A 26,371-nucleotide genomic window follows, 5' to 3' on the forward strand; every position below is an offset into this window, starting at 1 on the left:
ACAATAGTCATGCTGTTTGTTTTGTTGTGATTATGTGCATGCAAAATGTCTTGAAAGTTAAAAAGTCTGTGCAAATGGGAGCTCTACTCAGAAATCAGGTTTTTTTTTCTCTGATCTCTTGAGATTATCATTTTAAACCTAGTAGCCACGTTTAATAATCACTTGCCTTGACAGTCCGCAATAGCTTTCAGTGGTTAAGACACCACATCACTCAGGCTAGAATCCCTGCTAGTAAACATTAAACTGATGAACTAGCAGGGAGAAAGCTCATTATGCAAAATACATCATAAACAGTAGGCAGCGCTCTTGAGTGAATAAATGCAGCCCCAGTGGTTGTTACAACAAGGCACTGCAGTGGACTATAATATATTTAAAGACAGTACGACGCAAAGTACAGCTCAATTTGTGAACTAATGTGATTTTAATTGACCCCTGCGGCAGTGTTTTCTGAGTAAATTGTTGACAGCAACCCCAGAGTGTGTGCAGAGTCAATATCACTCTGAAAGACACTTGAAAAAAGCAGAGTGGATGTTAACACGCTCAACCACACTGTCATCCCTTCGTAGCCTTAAATCTTAGATCCCCTTACGTAAGTCTTGAAAACAGATTAGAAATATGAAGAGATGATAGTAAAAACGTCTGAAAAAGGTCAAATAAATACATCTATGATGAGGAGGCCAGCGAGAGGAGCCTCTCAGATGGTGAAGAATGGCTTTAATATGAGCCTGTTCCACTGCACACAGTGAAATTGGATCACCGTAATCTCACGAACAGCAAAGAAAAGCTTCTGCTGCCATATTTCATCACAAATAACTCCATTTTTGTAGCGCGCATCTCAATATCCCCTGCCTTTCTCCCCCATCGAGAAGATGTAATCTGCTCAAGGCCTCAACTGTGATCTCATCAAAAACTAATAAGCACCACACTGTTTCCCCAGAATAATGGAGCAGAGCTTCATCATGTAGGATAAAAAATGGAAATGGTTTTGGCGGCCGAGCAGGGAGGACTGACTTGACGACAAAGGGCGACCGAGCCTCGGCAAGGATCTTCCTCTCTGAGTGGATGTGCTCCTCCTGCCTGTTGTCCACGACGTGCTTCTTCTTGATGACCTTCAGCGCGAAGGTGATGTCCTCGCCCCGCACCTTCACCTGCACATGGGAATGAGGATGGGATGTCGAACTTACTTATCACAGCTGTAATAAAATGGTGGGTTCACAATTGTAATTTTCTAGTCTGTCTTAAAACAAAAGTCAGCCCCCCATGTAAAAGGAATTTCTCTTGTTCACACTCATCAACAAAAGATCCCTTCCTGAATCCCTTTCAGTGTAAGTGCTGGGGACAAAATCTACAGTGCTTGCTCAGTTCAGTCTAAAAATATATGACAAAGTATATATGTGGTTTTGACACTCTGAGATGATTATCTACCACCATAACAGTCTTTCTTGTTAAAAATTCCCTTTTTTTCTGGGGACTGTGGGAGATTACTCATTTGTCTAACCCAGACTGCTGAACCATAAATGAACTTGGATAATATCTGACATGAGGAGTAATAACAGCAATTCCATGTGTTCGAATGTTCATATAGACACCTGATCATCATTATCATTATTATTATTATTATTATTATTATTATTATTATTATTATTATTATTATTTTCAGAATGGAGGTTAAAATAACAAAATGCCATTCAGGATAAAAGATTCAGGTCTCACCAGTTCTACTCGTCCAAAGCCGCCGACCCCGAGGGTAGCAATGACATCCAGGTGGTCGAAGGGCCTGGACGATGGGAACTCTGACACCATGTCCTTCAGCCGGATGATGTCCGGTGATAGCGGCTGGCTCTGGTGGCGCGACACAGACTTCTTCCTGAACGGAGACAGAAACTTGTATTTTCACTCCAAGCGAAATGAAAAACAAACACAAAACATTGAAAACAGCTTTCATTCACTCTTCTGGCCGGAGCTCGCGGCGCTGCACCCACCTGGCATGTCTCTTCTTGTCGTCACGATCGAGTGTTGCCACGTAGCCTTGGAGGTACTTCTGTAGCTCGTTGAAGGTGCCCACCGTCTGATCAAATGTCCTAGAAAAACAACAACCACGCGTCAACTGTGCAACCACCGGAATGTTGGCTGAGAGGCTTCATAACCCCAACTTTGATGTGACGGAGGTGTCCCACTGAGGTAAAAAACTACATTACAGGGGGGAAATCAGGGCAAGTCCTGCACACAATGTTGACAACAGCTGATGGATACCAGAATACCCCATTGTACTTTTTGCTTTCTGAGGATGATGAATTTTTTTGTGTTAATGGGAGGACATACTCTGACCTGCCACTTTCATATGGCATGTCATAGGTTGTAAAGAAAAGAAGGGAAAAAAGAAAACAAACTTAATCTAAGTTGCTGCTTGACAACTTTGTGTTACAGAGGAATGGGGAATACTTTGTCAGTGTTTGGTGTTAATGTCTCAACCAGGAAGCTACACTTTAAATGTCAGAGTACTCACTCTCTGTCGATGACCAAGCACTCCACGCCGTTCTCCTCAGCGATGATATTGGCTGACCTGACATCATCGCTGAAAGAAACAGAGAGATGTACATTACACACAGAAAAACACACATTTCAAATTCTGACTCCTCACACTGTTTTTATATCGATTTTTTTTGGATCGGGAGGACATTTTGTCAATAAAGTGCATCCAGGAAACACTTTGCAAAACAGCTACCACTGGGCCTCCTCTACAACAATCAACCTATTAAACATTTTGGTGATGAAGATTATTAACAAAGGCTGTCAGAGCACAGCAGATTACATGCCATGAGATAACGGCTATGTGAATCCAGTTAAAATAGAAGTGCAAAAACTTCTAATTTTGCCAATTTTGATATTTTCAGCTCTGCCTCTCCCTCTCAGTATTTTCAATATGGAAGGCAGGTACTGCTGTGGAGCTTTTCCTCATTTGAGGAAGGAAGTCTAGGGGGATAGCAGGTGTCCTCAAACCCTCTGAGACAAATCTGTGGTTTTAGGGCGGTATGAATCGAAATGACTTTGCATGACTCTGCAATTAAAACCGTGTGTGTTTCCACCAAAATATCCCGAAGTGGGTTTAAGATAACAATGTGTGTCTGGGTTGTGATGTTCGATTTTACCTTATAAGGGCTTTCTCTCCGAAGTAGTCCCCCCTCTGCAGTGTGTTGATGATCTGCGGCAACTTGTGGGCCTCGGTGGTCTGGGTCACCCTCACCTGACAAAAAACATGACCTGCCTTGAGCGTTCTGGGTAGGGAGGTGTTTCATACTATTATTATCATTATTATCATCACCATTTTCCTTCATTTCTTCTTTTTTTGTGTGTATACTGCTTGTCGTCGCTCATCTGCTGCCAGTGCAGGAGCCGTTTTCTGCAAAAAATACTCCTGGCAGCCTGAATGTTGTGAAACTTCCTCTTCATTTGTGGGGCTTTAACAACCAGTGGCCCACCCTGGCCGAGGTCAAACATCCCACTCGTGGCACCATCCTGCCGCAGAAATGCCGCGATGACATCACAGCAGTAAGCAGGCCGGGATGTGTTTTAGCTAAGTGTCCTGTTTAACCTCGGCGACCTCCACTTCCCCTGTTTTTCCTGGTGGCTCTCAGAGTTTATTCCCTCCCTTGTCGGGGGGTTACGAGGGGGAAGGGAGGAGGGAGAGGGGGAGGTAGCGGAGCCATTTCCTGTATTAGCCCCCTTTCTCCCCAACAACATGTGTCTCTCGCTAGTTTGGTTAGCTTAGCGCTGAGGAGCTGCTGTCTCACATCGGCTCATAATGGCATTTTGAAGGTCCTCTGTGGACAGCTCTGGCCCCTCTCCATCTCCCCTCATTCCCCGGTGTCAGGTTGCTGACTTGTCAGACAGATGGGTGGGTGAGTCATAGTCCAACACCTCCACGACTCACATGCAGTGTGACTGTCTTGTTTTGTCAGAGTATTAGCCTAGTAGGTCTGTTATTGAAGAAAAATACATTTTGTCTGTACTTAAACTGTCTTTTGGATGTGTCTTCTGTCGGCTAAAACCTCTAAGCATGATTTCAGACATGGGGTCAGGTATACAACAATGTCCATCAGGGTCTGATAGAAGTTTCAAAAAAAATATTCGAGTTAATTGTTGCATCACAGTTGCCACCTCGAAATTCCTCGCTACTGAATTGTTGATTTCGTAACAGGTTGTGAGTGTATGGATTCACTTCACTCGTATGCAGTTTGTCTTTATGTTGGAAAACGAAGGGGGAAAGAAGAAAAATTAAAGTAGAAGGGGGCCCAGACTAATGGTATTTCTGGAGCGATTCAACACTCGTGCTGAATGATGAGAAAAGCCTTTGCAGCAGAGCCTTGAGCAGCATCCTGATCGGTGCAATAGAGACGTCACACAGAATTGTCTAACTGCGGCACCAGAGGATTTATTTTATTGCTGTAAGGATGGGATTAAGGCTTGTGTCTCTGGCCTTAATGAGTGTCATTGTTCAAGACTCTAAAAACGTCTCTGAGATCTCTGCGCTGCAGCTCAAGTATAACATCTTATCATAACTAAGGGGAATAATGGAGAAAACACATTTAAAAGGACAGATTAAAACAAAAGGTATGTTAGCCCCTTGCATGACCATGGATGCTTGTTATTTAGTATTTTTTTGTGCAAAGGAAGTAATATTTTGAATTTAATGCATCTGTGAATTAAATCATACTGAAAATCAAAAGAGGATAGAGGTACATTTGTAAAACTATCTTGATGTGGGAAACATAAATGCAGAAATAGATGGAAAAAGTTTGTAGCGTCTGTTTCTATCTCTGTACAAATGTGTTTTATTTGATATCAGTTCAAACACTTCACTCACAGCTGCAGGGAGGACATTTTTGATTGATCCTTGTTTGAGAATTCAAGTTAAAATGACCATCAACAGAGTCCTGTTTGATAGTCCTGACTCACATCATAAGCTGGATAACGTGTTTGTGTGTGTGAGTGTGTTTTTGTCCCGCTACTTCATGTCACCTGTAACAGTGTGTGAGACACGTTACCTTTCCCTGCGCGATGATGTAGAAGGTGCTCCCCTCCTCTCCCTCCCGGATGACGTACTCTCCTTTGTCATAGTATTCCTAATGAGACGGGAGAGGGGGTGAGGAGGGGGGAGGACAACAGGCAGAACTGAAGCATTGTATTGATTTGACCATCGACCCGCCTTGTCTGATTCCTGGTAGCTGGTCCCCTGCGGGATGAGATCTGGAGTTCAACCATTAATGAAGCACTGTCAGTCTGAGCTTCTCAGCCTGCTGGTCAGGGGCAGATTTTTAGTATAGGTCAAAGGTATGTGTTGATTATGATGCTTTAATGTCTGTCAAGAGGGCCTTGAATGATGATGGCAAAAGGATGAATATGACAGTGGTGAATACCATGACACCATGACACCATGATCTATGATAATCTTAACGTAACTGTTTTTAAAAACTAGCCTGCCAGTAGCGTTTTCATCACTTGATTTTTTTTTCAATAATCCTTTTAATATTATTTCTAAAAAGTCAAAAATAGAGACAAATGCCCACATATCTTCAGAGACATGCCTTCAAAGTGCTGATTTTGGCTAGATGAGCCAAATATTCAATTTATACTGGCATGAATCTGACACAATCCAACAATTTTATTCTAAAAGTGTATTAAGGCCTTTGGCTTTATTGATAGAACAGCTGAAGACATGACAGGAAACAGGTTGAGAGAGCAGGGGAGTGATACACAGCAAAGGGCCCCAGGCCGGGACTCGAACCCAGGTCCACTGCAGCGAGGACGAAGCCTCTGTACATGGGACGCCCACTCTACCAACTGAGCTGAATAGCACTCTAATCCAACAAATGTTGAGCAGCAAGCAGCAAATGTTTGTTTAACTTGATCAGTAACTGAAGCCATCAAAACAATAAATTGCCATTGAAAATGGAAATATTGTTTTTGTACAACACTCTTCCTGCTGCTGGCACTGTCAGGCAAAATGGGGCAGGGACACAATATAGATTTTTTTCAGCCAATACCAATGAATACCTGCCTGTCATGGTAGATACTGATAAGATAACTGATGATTTCACATTTTCGTATTTTTAAAAGAAGTCCCTTAAAGAAAGGCTAACATGTCTGATCACATTTGTCTCCAGTCAATGCTGGGTGGCTTCACCCAGGTGAAGCAGTCGTCATGAGCCAACACCCTACTGTATGAGTGTGTAGATACTGCGCTTGTTAAGTAAATAAAAGCAATTTAGCTTTGTATGATCTGCTCTATTTTAATCTGCTATAATTTCACAGATACCAATGAATACTCAGCATCGAGGTCAAGTCCATTCCCTTTTAAAAAACGTTTTTTGGGCAGCTCATCTTTATATGAATCAAGGGTATAAGAACAGACTTGTATATTTGCCTATGTAAATATAAATGACTTTGCTCAACTTAAGTTTGCATACAGAGAGAAATTTCACTGGTTATCTGCTTGTAAACACACTAAAATATAAAGATGAGTGTTTTGCATCATGCCACATGACATAATTTATTTTCTTTCCAGTTACATATCAACTTGTCATCCATTCAAGTCAAGTAAAAATCAGTCTTATCCATCATGTTTACACCACAGCCATCTATAACAGGGGAGAAAAACGTTTCTGTTCAAATCATCATCCATTTTTTAGGAGATTGTAGTTGATTTCGGCATAGCCTGAAGCCTCAGTGTTGTTGCTGCATAATGTAATACCCCCTTCACACTGATTTGAAATCATGTTTTCACTTCGAGGTGTCTTGATTGGATGAAAACGTGCAACTGTAAGCCAGTCGAAGCTAAGCAGTTTGTCTGGCCAAGCGACTCAGACATGATGGGAAGCTGTCGGCCGTTTACGCTCACGGACGCACTCCAGTTTTTCTGAGCAGAAGTACGATCACACTCGACCGAGAAAGTTTGTGTCAGTGTTTAGTTGAGTTTAACGAGCATCATAAAACTGAATGACAGCTACTAAACGCTGAGGTACGGTATGTTCTCTGAGTGTTCTCAGCTCTCATCCAGAGACAGATTCCTTCACTTCATGCTGTCAGTCACTCTCTCCGTACCTAACACACCACCTCGACCACAGCACCGGAGCCACGCTGCTGAATCAGCGAGCCGCCAGATCGCCTTCCATTTTAAAGCTTTTGGGTGAAGAAAGGGGGAAGTGCAAGGTGACCGGGATGAAATGCCCTCTGGGACGGATGCCAAATTCCCGCCGCTGAGAAAACGGCCGTAATCCATTTGACTATAGAGGACTTTGGCGAAAAGTGAACAAACAAATCAGGGCAACCACGCGAAAACATTCCCTGGTGTTTACTGTCAAAACTCTTGACACGAGTGGCATTTTCCTTGAGCGACCAAGCTTGTTTACATCCCGTTTACGCTTCAGGAGAGCCTAGTTTAACACCCGCCTGTGACAGCGGAGACAACATGCCACGGCTTTGTTTATAAAGACTGTCTGGATGATACAGTGACTGTGCAGGGGAGCGACAGCTTTTGAATTGTGTCTGGGGTTTGTTATAGCAGGCTGAATCCTGACCTTGAGCCAAACATTTACCTTTTCAGGAAAGAGAGAGGACATTTTCACTCGAAAGCTTAAAAGCATGCCTCTCCATAGCATATGTCAAGCACCCTGACCCCTAACAATCACATACATCCCCTTCTGTCTTTATCTTATCCAATCAGCTTGGTTTGCTCATGTCAATGTTAGAGAAAGCCACTAATGCTCTGTTGTGTGCTTGCCAGGTCGCAGTCATCCTATTTTTGGAGATTGTCAATCGAACTGTCACAGCAACACGTTCAACCGCACGTCTCTCTCTGCTTTCACCGTCAGAGACACCAAAACAAGAGGGATGAACCTATTTTTAAGACCACCTCAGTCTTCAGCGGCCCCCAGGTGGACTGCTCATCCTGTGCCGCCCCTTGAAAGCATCGTACTCCCTTCAAGAGGCTGTTGAAACATCAGTCACGGCGGGAGCACGCATGAATGATTTAAAAAGGGGTCAAATATGACAGCCGTTGCTCTTTCTGCCATCCCTGTTTTGCAGAGAAGTGGCGTTCATGGATGAAGAGCAAAAAAAGCTTTAAAAGAGGTGGTTGTAAGACTTTACATTTTTAATTACAGCATGCGTACAACATGTAGGCCAGATGGTCCATATTCCATGTGTGGCCCGTGTAGCTGAGTGTCAAAACATGTTCTGCCTTTGTATACACTCAGGACAGTACTAATTGTATGCACACTCTCTTAAAGGAGTCGTTCTACCATGGCAGCGTCGTGATGAAAGCATTTGTGGGACGAAAAATTAACATACGCCCCCGAGTGCAGGATGAGTCATCAACATCTTTCATGATTTTCCAAGAAGGTACAAACTCCATATGAATAATACTTTAAATTAGCTTTTTTGCCACTTTTGTTTTGTTTAATTCAAAGAGTAACAACAATTTGCTGTTTTACTAGGGTTTATGTGGGCTAATTGTCATTTATCACATCAAACAGATGCAGCGGGAGCACACTTGGTGTCATAATTCAGTTTACCATCTGTCACCGTGTTGCACTAGAACATATATTATCATACAGCAGCTCTCCTCCCCTGTGCTTTTCTTGGAGCTCTGTTATATTGTAAGTAAGAGAAATGTGATGTTTTAGCTACATCAAGTTGTCAGACTAATATTTCAATCTTACATTTACATTACATTTACATTTAGGGCATTAAGCAGACACTTTTCTCCAAAGTGAGAGTGGAAAGCTCCAACATTTTAAAACAGCTTTTTAAAGCATCTTGTGTTAGGTAGCTTGTTAGCTTAGCTGAGCATCTATGTTCAGACCATCGCTGCTCGGCTGCAGTTCTCTGGGTAAGCTTGTTAGTCTGCGTGATGAGGTTTATTATATAAATAATGTCATGCCAACGTATTTCTCATTCCTCTTTTATGCTGCACTTTCACCAGAGCTCCGTCTTTGCTATTGAAGCTTTCCAGTTCAAATTCCAAACTGCAGATCAGATTGAAAACCTGAAAGAGGATCCAAAAGTGAGGTACTCAGACCCCCCCCCCACACACACACACACGCACATACTATACGGGCAAAAATACACACACCGGAACACTCCAAATTCCATTCCCCCTCTGTTTGACACGAAGCTTCAATATTATCTGGCGGATTGTCGACGAACATCTGCACCACTATTAAGTTACAGCCACCCCCCACCCCTGAGAGGCAGGAGAATCAGCTCCATCAGAAATGACTGAATAAGGAAATTCTCCTGTAGCGGAAAGTATCGGGACGACCAACCATCACAATGAACGTCCTTCAAGGCTTCATTCTGAAAAGACGCTGAGAGAGGCTGTTTTTGACCCGAAGCTGACAAGCTCCGCTCCGCTTTTCTCCTTCCCCGTTGAAATACAATGCTTACGGAGGAGAACTGGAGTGAGCCATTCTCCTGCATGTTTCAACACACACACACTTAACACACACACACATTCGCTTTAAAACACGTGTATGTTCTCACACCAAAAGGCTGTCACTCGCACATCTTTAAGAAATCACTCGTCCCCCATTTGAATAAACACTTTCTGGGGCCTTGGTCAAATAATTATGGTAACAATATCCAGCGCCCGGCGATGACAGGAATAATATCGGCTCTGTTCATCAACAAGGTAATTTGTGAGGTCTTGCCGACTGGAGGTAGAAAGAATATGCTGACATGCAGTAATGGTATATGGCCAAATGGTAATGATATTTTGACAGCAGCTATCTGCAACGCTGGGGCTCCCACGAGCTGCCAGTGGGTTGTGCAATACTGAGGCAATACAATGAAAAGTCTAATTGTCCCTCCAGTAGACATATAGATAGTTTGACAGAATAACTTACCACCTCGAGGCAGTCCACTATTTTGCTTAGCTTGTCTTCTGGTAGATTGGCCAAGAGTGAAACACTGACAGAAAAGACAAAAACACAGACGATGAACTTTTATTTCTGAATCTACATTCAAATACAAAACTACAATACGCATTCAGGACAATGCAAGTGTCATGTAAGTAAACTTGTTGTTGTCAGTTTTTAAAGTTGTTTTCATATTCATAAAAATGATGATGCTTATGTATTCTTTAGACTGCTTTCTTAATCCTAGATCTGCTGCTCAATGCTCTTTGCAAAGCTTGTTGCAGCTTTTAGCCTCATTTACCTTCTTTAAGCCTCTTGTTTTTGTTCTAAGCCACTCAGCTCACAGTTGAGACAGGCTGGCCGATGGCTCCCTGCCCACTGAACGACAGACAGCCAAATTAAAGGAGTTTCTAGTGAAGGAAGTTGAAAATCTAGCAGAGAAGAATCAGGCCATCAATGATGTATCTGTGACTGTCAGCCCCCTAGTGGTCCAAAATGGCTGAACACTGCTTTAAATGTAGGTGTAACTGTTGCTATGGTAAGAAAAACGGTGTAGTTTATAAATAACACAAAAATGTGTGCATTAAATTTATTCAAAATTAACTAATCACTTAAAGTATAAGTTCACTCGAAAATGAAAATTTTGTCATCATTATGTGAAATTTTGTTGATTACAAAACATTCTGGAGCTTCACAGCAAAACAGTGTTCCTGAACAATTAAATTACCACATTTTTATTTTTGGGTGAAGTTTTTGTTCAAAGATACAATCCAGCTATTTTGTACCATAACCATCATGTATTTTGATTTAGATGTTTCATAACCGTAAATCTAACGTGTCCTCTGAAATGCGCCTCCTGACTGGAGTCCATATCTTGTACATCAAATCAGGGAAGTGCAATATCATTCTTCCACCTCTATCCTGGCCATCACATTCTGTTTTTACTCATCATTACTTACATGAAGGTACATGATCACTTACGAGAATCGTAACAGTAAGGTGATGCCAGCTTTGTCAGCTATAGCTTTGGGCTAACCTTCTGAGGAAGTTGCGGTACTGTTCATGTCGTGTCTCAGCCGTCCTCCTCATGATGTTCTGAAACACCTCCCTGTCCAAAGCCCACGTCCTCACTTTGTTCACCGCTGTAAAAGCAACATCGCATCGATCAGAAAGTGGGGCAGGGTCATGGTTCTGAACTTTCAATTAACTAGTTAGCCCGATCGTTACATTGTAAAGGAGTCACATCTGTTTTCAATGGCAGAGGAAAATTTGAATGACTGAAGAGTGAGTGAGTTATTTTTCTCCTCCCTTATCTTTCTTGCTATTTTCCACTTTAATTAAAGCCCTCTGTCACCACAAAGTCATTGCGCATTGCTTTCTTTCGGCAGATGCACAAAGGAGGCGAGAAAAACACTGTAATCTGTCCTTCATCTTGGTGGTGAGTCAGGTCAAATCTACAAAAACTCTGAGACGAGCATCTGTCGGTGCAGGGAGGAAGTAGCTGTGAAAGTTTGACATGAACCGGTAGCAAAGAAAGAGCTCCCCTTTATCCACATCATCTGTTATCATGTAAAACCCACTCAGGGAGACTTGTCAGACTGTCACGGTTTTGCCACTTCGCCCAGATTATTGAGGTCAGCTCAGTGTCCCTCCCCTAAGGGCCACCAGTCAATTAGTTGGTTAAATATACAAACCTGGACAAAGAGCACTCACATAGAACATGGTATGTGCTTCCCAAGTGCCAGGGAGGTGAAAACCAATCACAATGCAAAGCTTAGGATATCATGTAAAGCCTCTGTCAACAGACCTATCTGAAAGCTTGTTTACTTCGCTACTAATGACCTATCTGATTCCCCTGCTCTCACTATCATGCGATCCTCGGCTTTAAGAAGTCACTGCAACTCAGGTGAAGGTCAGAGAAGTGTCAGATTGCATTCAGAGGTGAGTCGGGGGAAGATAAAAGAATACAAAGTGATATTGGACGGGATGGGAAACTTGTTTTAACTGGCTAGAGTGGCCACTAAAATACAAATGGTAGCTGCCATCCAGTCACAGTCACAATTCTGCATGTGTGTTTTTTATCTGGTGTGAAAAATGTTAATAATCCTTTACATATACATAACTATAAATATGCAATTTTCACAAAAATCACAATGCATTTTTAATTTTCATCAAATTTGTTCATGTTTAGCTCCAGTTTATCTCAACAGAAGGAGCCACTAGTGCAGCAACTAGTTCTGGCTCTGACCTGGTTGTTAATAGGAACAACCTGGTCAGTTTTACATGTTTGACTCTTTTGCAAATGCTTATGGGAGGCCTTAAAGTACAGCAGTGGTAAAAATGTCCTTTTTCATGGAGCAAGAGTATAAGGACTAAATGATTAGGCACTGAGCAGCAGAATGTGCTTTGTGCTCCATCAGCTATGGCTTTCCTGTACGTATCAGCTTTAGATCTCTAAGTGAGTATTTGTCAGTGACTGCCCACCAAGGCAGTGTGATTGTGATTTTGAGCTATATAAAGAAAATTGACTTGACATGACCTATCTATTGGTAGCGATGTACATGTTGTCGTATGTGCAGATTTAATTTTCTAATATAATTACGAAAAAAATACTCTGGATAATTCAATTTAAATAACTTCTCCATTCTGGAGAAAGATAGCTCTCCCAGGTCCCAGACCCTGCCTTCGGTTAATGGTTGGGGTCAGGCACAATGACCCAGTTTGGTATTTTATTTTGATTGTTATTTGACGATCTGGGCATGAGACTGATGTACCCTGCCACTCGCCCTATATTAGCTTGGATTCACTCCAGCCACCCCGTGACCATGCAGAGAAATTACAAAGGATGGATGGTTCTGTGCAGCGTCTCATGGTGAAGACACAGGAAGCCACTGCTCCTGTTTTTTTGTCAATCTGACAAGGAGAAGTTGAGCTCTGAGGCACTTTCTTTTTCTGTAGAAATGTCAGAATATTTACCTCGTACTGATGCAGTCCGTGTGCAGTTGTACAGAATGGCTAGTTCTCCAAACGTGGTCCACACTGTTATCGATGTGAGCAGTTTGTTCTGTTGAAACACGTCCAGCTTCCCATCTGTAAATATGAAACAAGGACAATCAATAGTTTTATTTGAATCCCACAATTAGGACACAGATTAATAGAAACAGGAGCACAGACATAGACACGTGCTACAGGCAGGACAGTCACATTTAGGTTGATTCAGCTCATTAACAAAGGACAACAAGCGAGATTACTGATCAGGTTCATCTGGCTAGAACATAACTAAATTCTTCTTCTGCTTTTCATGATTCACCAGCAGGGTGACATATCAATATTACATCACTATCATGATATGAGGCTCTATATTGTCTTAGACTTTGGATATTTCTGTGAGGTGATATGAAATGGGTGTTGTCATTTTCTGGTTTTAAAGGCTACATTACAGTAAATTGGTTTTCGGAATTTACCAGACCGTTCTACTTGTTCTGCCTTTAACCACTTGGTCATCATAGCCAAATCTCATTGTGTTAATATTTTGTGAAAATACCAAAAGTCATCCCTACGATATTGTTGCAATGTCAGCATAGAGATAATTGGTCGAAAATATTGTGATTTTTGTTTTTGGCGCCCACTTTTAGCATTTATGAAGTTATTTCAAGGAGAAATAAGCAGGTAATTCAGACACTTGATAAATACATACAGACCTACAATAGTTGCTAAATCCTTCATATAAGACAAAGAAACAACAATATACCCCTTTGTCCTCTCCTGCTTCCCACCATCTGAACCTGCTGTTGGCGCAGCAGAAGGCATAACGTGTATTTTTTGGCTCTTGGTCCGTCAGTGACCCTGAAATGAAGTCATTTGCTGCACAAATTATGACTCAAATTAAAGACTTAATTAATGAGATTACAATCACTGGCTCCTGACGTCCCTGGGATTATTTCAAGGGCTTTCATTAGTGAATAATCATCAGTCATGAGCTGTTTTTGATACCTTAGTGACTGCTCACATCGCAACAGCAAAAGCTGTGCTGGATTCAGTTTTTGGTGGTAAAACATGTCACAGACTCATTGTCACAGTCAAGATTCTGTTGCATACATTATTTATTTTACAGACATTTAAATATGAATAGTTTTGGTCATATTTGGACACATCCCATTGTGTCAGGATTACATTTGTTTCAGTGACATGACTGTACTACTGACTGACCTGCTGCATTGTCCTGTCCAGGGTGAGAAATCACTGTATCACCAGACAGCAGAACACATTCTGGGACATTTTGTCTGTGAATGGCTAATTTCACCACCAACTACACTGGCAGATGACCAACTACTGTTTTGAGGCCATGTGGTCATCCATAAAACTTAGTTGCCTGGTTACTTTGAGAGATTTCCCAGTGACACTATTTACTATGAATGAAAAGGTTAGCTTTAAGTTTCCTTTAGTAACTCAAAATCTACCAACCAACCAACCATTAAATGAGTAATTAGTTTATTAAATAAACAAGTAAGTAAATCAGTAAATGAATAAGGAAGGAAATAAATGGGTGATAAACATATATTAAGGCCAAAATCATTACAGCATACGTTTTTCACAGAGTGACATTAGGTTAGCTTAATGTTCAAACTGGTCTAAAGGATTGCACAAGTTTAGATGCCATTCATCCGTGTCGATCACTAGAACCAATCGAAAGCTTGTTTGATTTAGAGCCGCCGTGTCACTTTGATTTGATTGGCTCGTGGTCAGGAAAGCTGTACAGGTAGGGGCAAAGCTTGAGAACATGCAAGAAGTTTCTGGCAAAGAAAGATGTCAGTGTTTCCACCACATATATATTTCATTTGGGTGGTGCGCCCAGGCATACTAACGTTTAAGTATATTTGGTGACCCATTTCCACATTTTATACTTTTTGTCTGAGTGAACAACGCCATCTGCGATCAATTAACCAGTGAACAATCTGCCCCCGCTCTTCCTCTCCTGCCTACCATCAATTAAACATGCTCTGCAGACAGAGAGACGCTCCAAAGTGCCCTCTAGTATGCCCCTATGGTAGCTTAACCATGATAAAGTACGCTCTAGGTGCCCCTTCATCGGCCAAATGACATAAAGTGCCCTCCAGGGTGCTCTTCAAGCGGACAAAACATGGTGAAGTGCCCTCTAATCACAACTTTCTATGCACTGGTCCCCATTTTTATCTTTTTGCCCTGGCCCCTCAAACCTCTTGAGTGCGCCACTGGCTGATTTTGGAGTTTACTTCTCAGGTTGTTAAATATCTATGTCCTGCAACAAGTAGACATTCTTAAATGATCATTACTCAAGCACCATCCAATTCTGGTTTACGCCCCGCTTCTTCAGATTGTGGATACTGATAGGATGATTTAGTTGGTTGAACAGATACAGATAATGGTACTCGCTTATCCCTACAAAGCGGTGATAAGATCATCTCAACGCAGCCCGCTGAGGCGCATCAGCCGCTGCAGGAAGTGGACAGAAAATCTCATTTGCTAATCAACTTCCAGACCAAGAAGAAGAACACGAAGATCAAACAGGACTGGACCTACCTGCCAGGACAAACAGATGGTTCCCAGGTTCCCCCTGCTTGATGACGTACTCTCCCTGCTGGTAGGTGCGTTCATACATGCACTCCACCATGTCTTTGATCTGCTGCAGCTCCAGTCTCCTCAGGTACTGGTTCTTGTTCAGGGCGTCTGTGAGCAGCTTCTTCACACTGGTCACAGTCAACAGGGGAAGAGTTAGAAATGTGACATACGCTGTGCAGTTTTTGACTGTTGACATTTTAGCTATTGGATGACTATAATGGACAGAAATTGACTGAACTACAGGTGGTTAGTTTCATATATATACATATTTACTCTAGATTTGTTTTTAGTGCCTTAGAAACAGATTAAAAGGAAGGAAAGATATATCTTACCTGGTTTCAGTTTTTTATTCACTTATTTATATATTTTGTGAATATTTGCAGTTTTACTCAGTCTTCCATGTTAGTAAACTGAGTATCGTTGGGGTTTTGACTGGTCAGCAAGGGCAAGCAGCTGGGATACATTAACTTTTGTGAAACTTGTCATGGACATTTATCATATTTTCTGAAATCTTTGACCTTACAATTTGAAAATATTGAATCAAGAAAAGAGTCAACAGATTCATTTATTGTTTTCTTCATCCATATCCTCTTTCCTCCTTAATTTTTTTCCTTCCTTCTATCCTTCACCTGATTCTTAAACTGATCTGAAAACATTGTTTTTCCTTTACTTTTCATACCAAGTAATACTTGTTTGTGTTTACTAAGGTAAAATTCAGGGTAGTGAGTATGCTCTATTCTAGTTTTAAGACTTCCTTTAAGTAAAATGTCTTTTTAAGTACTTCTCCCTCTGCTGATTGCAGCTATGTGGTGCACTCCTGAGCCCACTGAGCCACCAGGACACCCACCTCCACATTACTCACCACATTTTTAGTCTGCGTGATAAATATTTTGTCTCCTGTGAGAAGATGACTATTTGCAGCCTCTGGGCTCCTTCCAGCGATGAATCAAGTGAAACAGCGAAAACATAAAATCATCATGAGCTGTCAAAGTTCACCACTGCGCATTTTAACAGCTGCCGCGAGGGGCGGTAAGAAGAAGACATCGCTTCCTTTGGGGAGTTGTAAACCCAAAAGGTTAAGAGTCACGGTTGAACACAAACTATAGATCATGAGTCCCGGTCGCTGCTCTGAGAGGTGAGCGGTGCAGGTGGTGGGTGGTCTGTTTATCCACCTTATCATGTGTAATAAATTATCACTTAGGGCTTCATAAAGGCCGAGCAGATGACGTCCAATCCTTTATTTTTCAACCCACATCCCTTTTTTCCAACCAAGTTGCGTCAACACTTCTGCCCGAGTCTGCAACATGTTGCACTGTCACTGACTGAAGACGACTTTCCTGTTTCAAAGGGCCAGCCTGCCTCATTTACATTGGTTTGGGTTATATAATATATGCTGGGCTCATTAGCTGCGTATGTTTTAAACATGAGGATCAGGTTGAGAGAAGGAGACTCATGATCACATTTATTCAATGCTGAGTGCTGCATTCATGTTGTTCAACATGAAGAACAATTACGATGACTAAAGGTAATTTGCCTTTCATGTTGGGAAATCTAACAGGATTTACTGATTAAATAACCTTTTGCGTTGTCTCTCTGAGCTTGTTTTTTTTGTGTGTGTGTGTGTGTGTGTGTGTGTGTGTGTGTGTGTGTGTGTGTGTGTGTGAGCTGACGTGCAGGATAGGTCACACATTTGGATTTGATCATAATGGATCCCTCCGCAGCTTGTCAAAACAAACGTAAAACATGTCTCTCTCCTTCTTTGTCGACTTGTGTTAAAATGACAAATAAGCTGAGTGCTTATTGTGTTTGCATTCATTTAAGCTGCAACCGAACAAAAGTGGCTCATTAGGGAGGGCGCTTGAAGAGACGTGGAACTTAAAAATAACTAAAACTATCAGTCTCAGAGTTCCTTCATTATATCAAGGCTGTCTATGTTCTGTGTTGCAAAGATATCTACTGGATTTAGCATGCTAACCAGCTAGCCCCAGCCTGTCCTATTTCATAATACCACTGCAAGCTCACACTCTGGACCGCTAACTGCACGGCTAACTGAGCTAACTAGCTAACGTAAGCTACAGTTAGCAGCAATTAGCAGTAACTCTGGTGATATGCTGCCCCCTACTTGTTGCTTCGACAGGTGGCCAATTCTTACATATTGCAACTTTAAAGGTAAATAAAAAAATACATGATGACATCATTTACACTTTTTAATAAAGAGTTTCTTTAGATTTCCAAACTTTGTCAGGAGCCGTTGAATCTATCTTAACACTTGTTGTTTGGTCCAGGGTGGTGGAATGGAATGAGGAATAACGTACAGGCCCTTTGAGGCAAATTTGCGATTTTGCGCTATATAAAAAATATCTACTTGACCAGTCAAAGACAGTTTACCAGAGTTATGAATAAAACTTTAGACATCTTTAACACAAAAGTCAAGTTATCTAGCTCATACCTCTGGACATAGAATACATGACCACTTGTGTGACATGACGGAAGTTTCACACTCAGGTTATGTGAAGACGCCTTGTCACGGGGAAATATTCAACGACCTTTCGATTATCCGAGAACTGCTGTTTGTATGTACTCTAGCATATAGTGGCCTGGGCTCATACTGACCTCATGTGGAAAAGACTGTGCTACACACAAAGTAGGTGAGAAATGTTTTGGGAGATAGGCTTACTTGCATTCTGGCAAAGAGTTAGATGAGAAGATTGATACCACTTATGTGTTAGTTAAATATAACACCAGCAGATGATTAGCTTAGCTCAAAGACAGGAAACAGGGGAACAGCTAGCGTGGACTCTGACCTGTCCTCCAGGTTACGTTGCATTCTGAGATCAATACTTCTCGGCTGCCATGACGACTGCGAGCAGAACAAGCTACTGCTAAGGTGAGTTGTTCAAAAACTTTCTTTTTAGTAAACTCTGTGTACACAAACAATGTTCTCAATGCTCGTGTTCATGTGAAGAGATCCTGATGATACTACGAGCAAAGTTTCACGTTGTGTCGAGCCTTCTTGGTGTTTTAACAATAGCGATTTTGATGCTATCATAAAAGTGCCCGTAGCACTCCATTGAAAATGAGCTTGACCCGAAACGGAAATACGGTAAATCTTAAAAGGGCCTCTTTCATCGTAATTATACTTCGACACAAAGGTTTGACTCATATACATTCACAAAAAAGCCTAGGTTGCATTTTGGCGAGAGTTTCACTTTAATACTTTACATCTGAGATTTTCAGAGGCTGAGTGCTCTGATGGTTTGAAATATTTGCTTCTTCATTCTTTTTGTTTTCTTTCTTTTGTCCATCTGAATCATCCCTGATATCTTTTTTAGAGGCTTGAAGCTTTAATGGCCCCATGAGGCAGCATTTTGAGATCATATTTCTTCCTTAATTTGATATACTTCCTGTCTGGGTGGGACATACTGTAACACCGGCGGTTAGTGTAGATCAATGAAATAACAGTTGGGAGAAAGGTAATTGTTTTTCATAGCAGGAGTGGAGCTCCTTTTATATATAAAATGTATCCCTGTTTGTCTTTACTAGTTCAAGGTTTATGCACTTTTTAAAGCTACACTACACAAACAAAGATTACATCTATGTGTTATCTTTTGCCACATGTCAACACTGATGTTGAGAGATAAGGTGTGTTTTACAGTCGGTGTTCCAGTTCATTTCAGATGTGAGGGATGGGGTTGAGGTCATGGCTCTGTGCAGACCACACTGGGAACCCATTTCTTAATGGAGCTGGCCATGTGCACATTGTCCTCTCGAGACAGGAAATGACCAAACACAAATTGTGTCATAAAGTTAGAAGCACAACTATAAAAAAATATGACTGGCATTAAGATTTCTCTTTACTGGAACTAGAGAGTCAAGAACCCTATAATGAAAACCTCACAAAGAAATGGTCTCATCCTAGACAAAAAAATCACCTTTTATTTCTGTATCAGTCTGGGTTTAAAAGCACAGTATGTACTTTCTGCTGCTAGTTGTCTCTCAATCAAAACAAAAGGTTTGATTGAGTTTGGTGTAGCGTTGGATCATGGGAGTTGTTGTCTTTATTGTTAAATGGACCCCACAACAGACTGTTGTCCATCGCAAGTGAGTAATGCAAACAACAGTGCTAGTTCAGCATCACCCTCCCATCCTCTCTGATGTCTTTTCATTGTTTGAAGTTACAAAGAAAAAAGGCCTGAAAGGGAATACGATGCTTTAGGACAGGTAGCCGAATCAAACACAGCGTTACCTTGAATAAAACGTGGTCGGAAACATTTAGAATAATTAAGAACATAACTCGACAATCCACATAACAAAGGTTGAATAATTTTTTTAGACATCTAAATGTGGAAATGTCACATATTATGCACTGAAAGTCATTCCCCAGCAGATGAAATATCTTGAATAGTCTTTTTTTATTATCATTTCTTTTACGACACACTAAAATCTCTTTCTGCTGCTTGCATTTTAAACTCTCCGCCGCTATAGGCTGAGACAGATCGAGCCTGAGGGCATCGTGAACCTTTAACTGCCTTCTGTCACACCTCATTTTCACCCTTTTGTGTTTGGGACCTCATCTCACCTCGCATCCTTCGGTACCCGGGCCTTCTCGAAGGAGAACTTGGGCAGGCAGCTGGAGTCGTAGGTTCTGGATGTGGGTTCGGCCGACACCCCAGCTTTGGCCCCTTTCCTTCTATTGAGGGTCTCCTTGATGCGAACGCTGAGGTTGGGGCTGCCCCTGCTGCCGGTCTTGATGGAAGGCTGCCTCGACGCCAGACCTGCCGAGGCTGCGCTCTGGTTCTTCATCACATCCTGCAGCTTGTTGAGCTGGATGCACTTGTTCTGCAGCTCTTCGCTCAGCTCGGCCAGGGCTCGCGTCTGCTTGGCCAGCTGCTCCTGGAGACTCTTGATCTGCTGCTCTTTGGCACTAAGCTCCTCGTCCCTCCTCTTGCCCTCTCGCTCCAGCTCGTCCACCCGGGCCCTCAGGGAGTCCAGGGATGAGTTTTTGAACCCAGCGCCGTTGTCTTTGTGGCCGGCAGATCCATCTGCCTGTTTGTAACGCTTTGATTTCATGGAACCGTTCCCCATCTTATCACCTGAGGAGAAAAAGATTCAAAGTCAATATTTGCCGAGGCGCTGTGAAAGAGCTTCTCCGACAGCATGGTGACATTTAGCATGAAAAAGGTCTGTTCGAGGAAGCCAGGAGTGGGGTTTCAGACAAAAGAGCTGAGGCGAGAAAACCGGAGAAAGACGGAAAGAGAGAGGAGAGAGCAAATCAGTATATAATGGTCAATGAGTGTGTCTTCTCCATTTATTATTCAGAAGGCAGGAAGTATTACATTACATCAACAGTCACTCCCTATCTGCTACCAGTGAAGGAGATGCTTTTCAGGAAGCTTATGAAAATGAAGAATATAATAAATAAAAATTTCTAAAGATTTCAGCCTAGAGTGAACTTGTTTCTAGGAGTGTGTACAGGGGGAAAAATGTCTGAGAACAATCCTGTTTTTGTTTGTTTGGCACGGTCGCCCACTCACACATACAGCAGTCTCCATTCATGACATTCCTGCTCTGATACAGTGAGTGGATGTCAGAGCAGAAAACAGAGCCACTGACATCATTTATAAGCCTTTTCAGAAAAGATTCCCCCTCAGGATTTTAGCTTTTTGTTTTTGAAAGCCTCACCTCTCAGACTGGAAGATTTACTGGCACACACCTCTCGTGTCTATTACAAGAACACTCCGCGACTCTTTTCATTAGAGTCAATTAAAAACTAACTCAGTTCAATTTTTAAACATCTCATTGTGCACCTGCAACTTCCGACGCCTCGTCACTCTTCTCCAGAGATGCCGGGCTTTGATGAATCCGTGTTCGGATCAGTCAGAGTAAATCTCAGCACTCACCTCGATGGTTTTCAGAGCCTTCAGTCGAGTCGAGACTTGGAGGAAGAAACTACGTGATCGCACATTCGAGCATCCGCAGAGAGACAGTCCATGGGCGACTCTGCTCTCATCCTCCCTCTCCTCTCCTCCCTGTGTCTCTCCCTCTCTCCTCTCTCTCCACGCTCTCCCCTGCTCAGCTGCGCGCGTTCACGCGTGCGCGGCAATACCCGGTGTGATTGGCAGGTCAGGTGGAGCCGCGCTTTTCTTTTTTCAAATGTATGAATGAATTATGCATGTAATTTTTTATGATGAGGTCGGCTGAAAAAGCTTGCATTCGCTGCAATAACCTGGCAAAAATGTTTAATTATTCTGCTGCTTCAGTTGAACTTCCAGACATTTTTTAAAACATTTATGAACTTTTATTGAATCAAGTCAACCAGAGATGCGATTTGTTAAATCATCAGTAGCAAGTACAAGCATGTAAAAAGTTTCTTCTCACCAGTGGCGAACTGAGAATGTGTGAGGGGCAGGGGCGAGAAAATTAAAAGGGCCCCAGTGAACGGAAAGATGTCATATGTTTAGGGCCTGTGTCCACATAGTGTGTTTTTTTTCTTGTTTTTTTTTTTCTGAGCGCAATCTTCTTTTTTCAATTGTTCCCACTGAGGAGCAGGCGTCTGCAGCAGCTCTTTTCTCATGGCGCTTCGGCTTTCTTGTGAAGCCGCTCTGAGCGCGTTGAGTTTGAAAATCACTCAATTTCAAATTTGAATAAACTTTTTTTAATGAAACATTAAAAGGCGCTGGTGCCGTCAACGTCTCCTCTGTAGCTCCTCACATATTTGTTTATCTTATTGTAAAGTATCTCCAAATGTAAATGAACAGGCTAATGAATCAGAAGAGCTACTGTTAAGTTCAGGTAATGTTACATTTAAAAGAAGAGACAACACTTCTCTTCCTCTTACAAGTGAATGAAACTCAACTTTTATGAAGCCAATGCACTCAGTAGTTTGGCTGCTACTGGATATTTAATCTACTTGTTGTGGTATAACCAGTAGCTTATGGTGGCTAACGATGGCTGACGTCAAACTTTCTATGGATATTGCTACGTGACATTACTGTGCCCCTTCAATGGCTCAATGAATCTTCTGCACTAGCTCAGTTTAAGCATCTAGCATCACCCTGCAGCTGCAATTTGTGGCCACAGTTGTTGCTTTTGAGCGTAATGTATGTACATTTAAAGCTGTGTCTTGTCCACCTGGTGGCAGCGGAGACGGATGAATTATTATTATATAATATACAGTTACACTTTCAGTAGACACAGTGCAATATCATGATTCATTTGGAGTCATGTTTCTGTGACAGTGCTTGTTTGATCCAAACAGCGCAATACTGCCGTAAGAAGTGTTTTTAAAAAGCTGTGAAAAGTGAGCTAAAACTGTAAAGTTGTTGGCCGGAAAACCAAAACAATGTCGTCCCTGCAAGTATGAACATATTCACTACAGCAGCTGCAAATGAGTAGAGGAGATGAAATAAAGAGATTAAAGAGATCATACAAGATGGTCAGAAATGTAAGTGCAATTCTCAGCATGTGTTACGACTGATCATTTTCCTCTCTTGGTCTTAGTGTGATGGTGTTATGCATGTTTTCTTCTCTGGACAGGCTAAAGTCTAGACCCAAAGCTCTAGGCCTTCACATTCAGCAATGATTAATTGGTTTTCCCAGTGTGTTTTGTCTGTGACGCCGGCCTGAGCAGCCTGGCTTGCACGACATTTTATTGACAGGCACAGAACAATAATGGCAGGTGGCCAGAACTGATCCATCTGCAGCACTCACACCACAGCAAAACAATCCAGGTCACTGACTCCCAACCTGGACCTGAAAGGAAATCTGAGAGGATAGAGAACGATCTGAGGACAGAGATTTTTGAATGAGTGAAAATTCTTCCACTGAAAGCCCTCAGCTGAGTCTGTAATTCATGCCTTGACATGGCTGCAGTGACATGCTTAAGGGCATTCTGGCAGAAGACACGTGTTAGGTGAAAGAATCGACTGATTCGGCAGTTTGTTGGCTCAGTTTTTAACCCTGCAACCCCACAGACAGAGGCTCAGGGGTTCACCCTGACAGCCAGCTGTCTTTCTGTCTGTCATTTTTCATTTTCTCCTCCTGTTTACACGTGTTTACTCACAGTTGTTTGCGGTGTTTGAGATCTTGGAGGACTGGTAAGCTGACATGATATTACAGTACGGAGATGGTTGAAGTGAAACTCTCGCCAAAATGCAACCTAGGCTTTATTTGTGATTGAATATGAGTCAAACCTTCGCGTAAAAGCATAATTACGATGAAAGAGGCACTTTTAAGATTTACCATAGTTTTGTTTTCGGGCAAGCTAATTTTCAATGGGAGTGCTACGGACACTTTTACGCTAGCATCAAAATCGCTATTTTTAAAACACTAAGAAGGCTCGACACAACATGAAACTTTGCTCGTAGTATCGCCAGGGTCTCTACACATGAACACGAATGATTGAGAACATTGTTTGTGTACACAGAGTTTACTAAAAAGAAGGTTTTTGGACAACTCACGTTAGCAGTAGCATCTCCGGCGAGCAGCCGTCATGGCAGACAATAAATGTTGATCCCCGAGTGCGACCTAACAGGAAGGCTTGAGGAGCGGTCCACCATTACTCTCCTGCCTGTTAGGTTGCAAACAATGTTCTCAATGCTCGTGTTCATGTGTAGAGACCCTGGTGATACTACGAGCAACATTTCATCTTGTGTCGAGCCCTCTTAGTGTTTTAAAAATAGCGATTTTGATGCTAGTGTAAAAGTGCCCATAGCACTCCATTGAAAATTAGTTTGCCCTAAAACGAAACTACAGTAAATGTTAAAAGTGCCTCTTTCATCGTAATTATGCTTTTACACAAATGTTTGACTCATATTCAATCACAAATAAAGCCTTGGTTGCTTTAAATTCACTTTAAATGTGTGGGATCCTCAAATATGTATTATTTTTCATGAGCATGGTGTGCAGAGTGACACTTTGTGCTGGAAGTCAGTCAGTTAAGAAGAACTTTGGATCCAAGTACCATTTTTGCATTTTTACTGTACAATACAATAAGAGCTTGCTTTGGGTAGTTGCTCACTATTAAGCTTCAGTTTTAAAGCCCTCCATGGGAAGAAGTTTGGGCATACCTGATCTAGAGAATTAGAGGGCATGGACATTAAGCTGAAAATTTAAAAATGCCAATTCGTCCTCTCCAGGCAAGCGTTCAACATTCAACATATATGGAAATAAAATAATAAACAAATCATAACATAAATACAACATAATATAAAAAAGTAGAGCTTTTCTTGCAGAGGAAAGTCATGTTGTTCCAATTTTTAACATCAAATTACAATCTACCGTCTTTCCAGGAAATTTCCTTGAAAATTACTAAGAAATTACAGAACCATAAAAGAAAGCACTTCTTAATTTACTGCATGCTGAATGCGTATTAGAGATCCAATAATAAACCATGATTTAAACTCATGGGCAAATTTTCTGCAATTAGCAATATTGCTTTTGAAACTTTAAATTGATTTAACTGATAAAATATCTGTACTTTTTCTAAGTTGTAATTAGTTAATTGTTGTACCAGTACTTTAATTTAAGTAAATGATCTGAGTCCTTCTTCTCCAACTGTTTTCAGTTTAAAACTACTGATAAATTAAAGGTTGAATATGTAATATGCTTATTAAAAGCTATATTTTTTAAAAATAATAATACATCCACGGGGCGTTTAGAGGGGCGCAGATTAAAAGTAATGCGTTTCCTTGAAAAATTATTTTTAGTCTGAAATAAATAATGAATTAATGAATATAATAAATTTTGACGGGTTCGACAATGACTTCCTGTTTACATCGTACCAGCCAAATAGCGGCCAGCATTGCGGATTGCCAATTTCGCAACCTTGGCAATGCTCGGCAAAGCTCGGCAAAGCTCAGCACAGCTAGGCTGACACTGGGTAAAATGGCAGAGTCTGCAAGCTCTTCAGAGCCCCAGCGAACGGTCCGTTATCTGTCCCAGCAGCTGAGTGACCGGAGAAGTGCAAAAACCAGAGTAAATATCAGTGAAGCATACGCTCGATGGACTCAGATAAAGGATTTCCACGGCATCAAAACACACGCGGAAATGGCGAACTTTCTCCTGGATCGGTAAGCTAACTCGCTTGCTAACTTAGCTAACGTTACCTGTCGGTCAAACTCCACTGCTATACTTATTTTCATTATATCACGTTGATCCTAGATATGGGAATACTGATCGTGACCCATCGACCTCCACAGCCAATAAACGGAGGAAACGGAGGCGGCTCAATCCTCCTGCCCTGTCCAAACCTGGCAACCCGACCACTGGAATAACCTTTTTGTTGTCGCGACTACGATCTTGAGACACTAGATGACGGCATTCAGCTCATATTCATATTCCACCTTTAAGTAAGGGATAATGCCCGACGGGGTGTCCATAAACAGGAATTAATGGACGACGCAGAGGCCAAAGAACCGTCCGACGCGCAGCGGAGGACAGTTGCCTCCGCGAAGTCCATTAATTCCTATTTATGGACAGTGTTGGTCATGTTACTTTTAAATAGTAATTAGTTATAGTTACTAGTTACTTCTCCCAAAAAGTAGGCTAACTGAGTTAGTAACGGAATTACTCCAATATAAAAGTAATTAGTTACCAGGAAAAGTAACTCTTGCGTTATTTTCTTTTCTTCCCCTTTTGAGCTCGGCATTGATTTTAATGTACTCTGCATCTACGTATTTAGAAAATGTCTTTCTGCATGGCGGACCGGCACCTGCTCTCCCTGGTATTTAGCCAATGAAGGAGTCTGGGTAAGCTGTTGATAATGGGAGCATGTTCTCAACAACATACCTGCCTATCATTGCATTCAGTTCAGTCTGTGTCACAAGTTTTAGTGAAGCTGGAGCAGAAACATCCAG

The 26,371-nt window shown here is 41.8% G+C and overlaps 2 protein-coding genes across 2 annotated transcripts in view; one reads left to right on the plus strand and one right to left on the minus strand.

The window, feature by feature from the left end:
- cfap299 (cilia and flagella associated protein 299) overlaps positions 1–1,018 on the plus strand; it is a 97,457-nt gene extending 96,439 nt beyond the window's left edge. Inside the window, exon 6 of the mRNA XM_030417806.1 lies at positions 938–1,018. Coding sequence (XP_030273666.1) covers positions 938–970 — 33 coding nt within the window. The 3' untranslated portion in view covers positions 971–1,018. The remainder of the gene's footprint in view (positions 1–937) is intronic.
- Positions 1–21,577, minus strand: part of prkg2 (protein kinase cGMP-dependent 2) — a 28,581-nt gene extending 7,004 nt beyond the window's left edge. The window contains exons 1-12 of the mRNA XM_030417802.1: positions 21,416–21,577; positions 20,095–20,608; positions 15,477–15,643; positions 12,894–13,007; positions 10,954–11,059; positions 9,906–9,969; positions 5,046–5,123; positions 3,150–3,244; positions 2,507–2,575; positions 1,983–2,081; positions 1,714–1,867; positions 1,012–1,148 (exon numbers count right to left, since the gene is read on the minus strand). Of these exons, the coding sequence (XP_030273662.1) occupies positions 1,012–1,148; positions 1,714–1,867; positions 1,983–2,081; positions 2,507–2,575; positions 3,150–3,244; positions 5,046–5,123; positions 9,906–9,969; positions 10,954–11,059; positions 12,894–13,007; positions 15,477–15,643; positions 20,095–20,600 (1,589 nt within the window). The 5' untranslated portion in view covers positions 20,601–20,608; positions 21,416–21,577. The remainder of the gene's footprint in view (positions 1–1,011; positions 1,149–1,713; positions 1,868–1,982; positions 2,082–2,506; positions 2,576–3,149; positions 3,245–5,045; positions 5,124–9,905; positions 9,970–10,953; positions 11,060–12,893; positions 13,008–15,476; positions 15,644–20,094; positions 20,609–21,415) is intronic.
- Positions 21,578–26,371: the final 4,794 nt, after the last annotated feature.

This window comes from Sparus aurata, chromosome 5, assembly GCF_900880675.1.
Source record: "Sparus aurata chromosome 5, fSpaAur1.1, whole genome shotgun sequence".
Classification (NCBI taxonomy): Eukaryota; Metazoa; Chordata; class Actinopteri; order Spariformes; family Sparidae; genus Sparus; species Sparus aurata.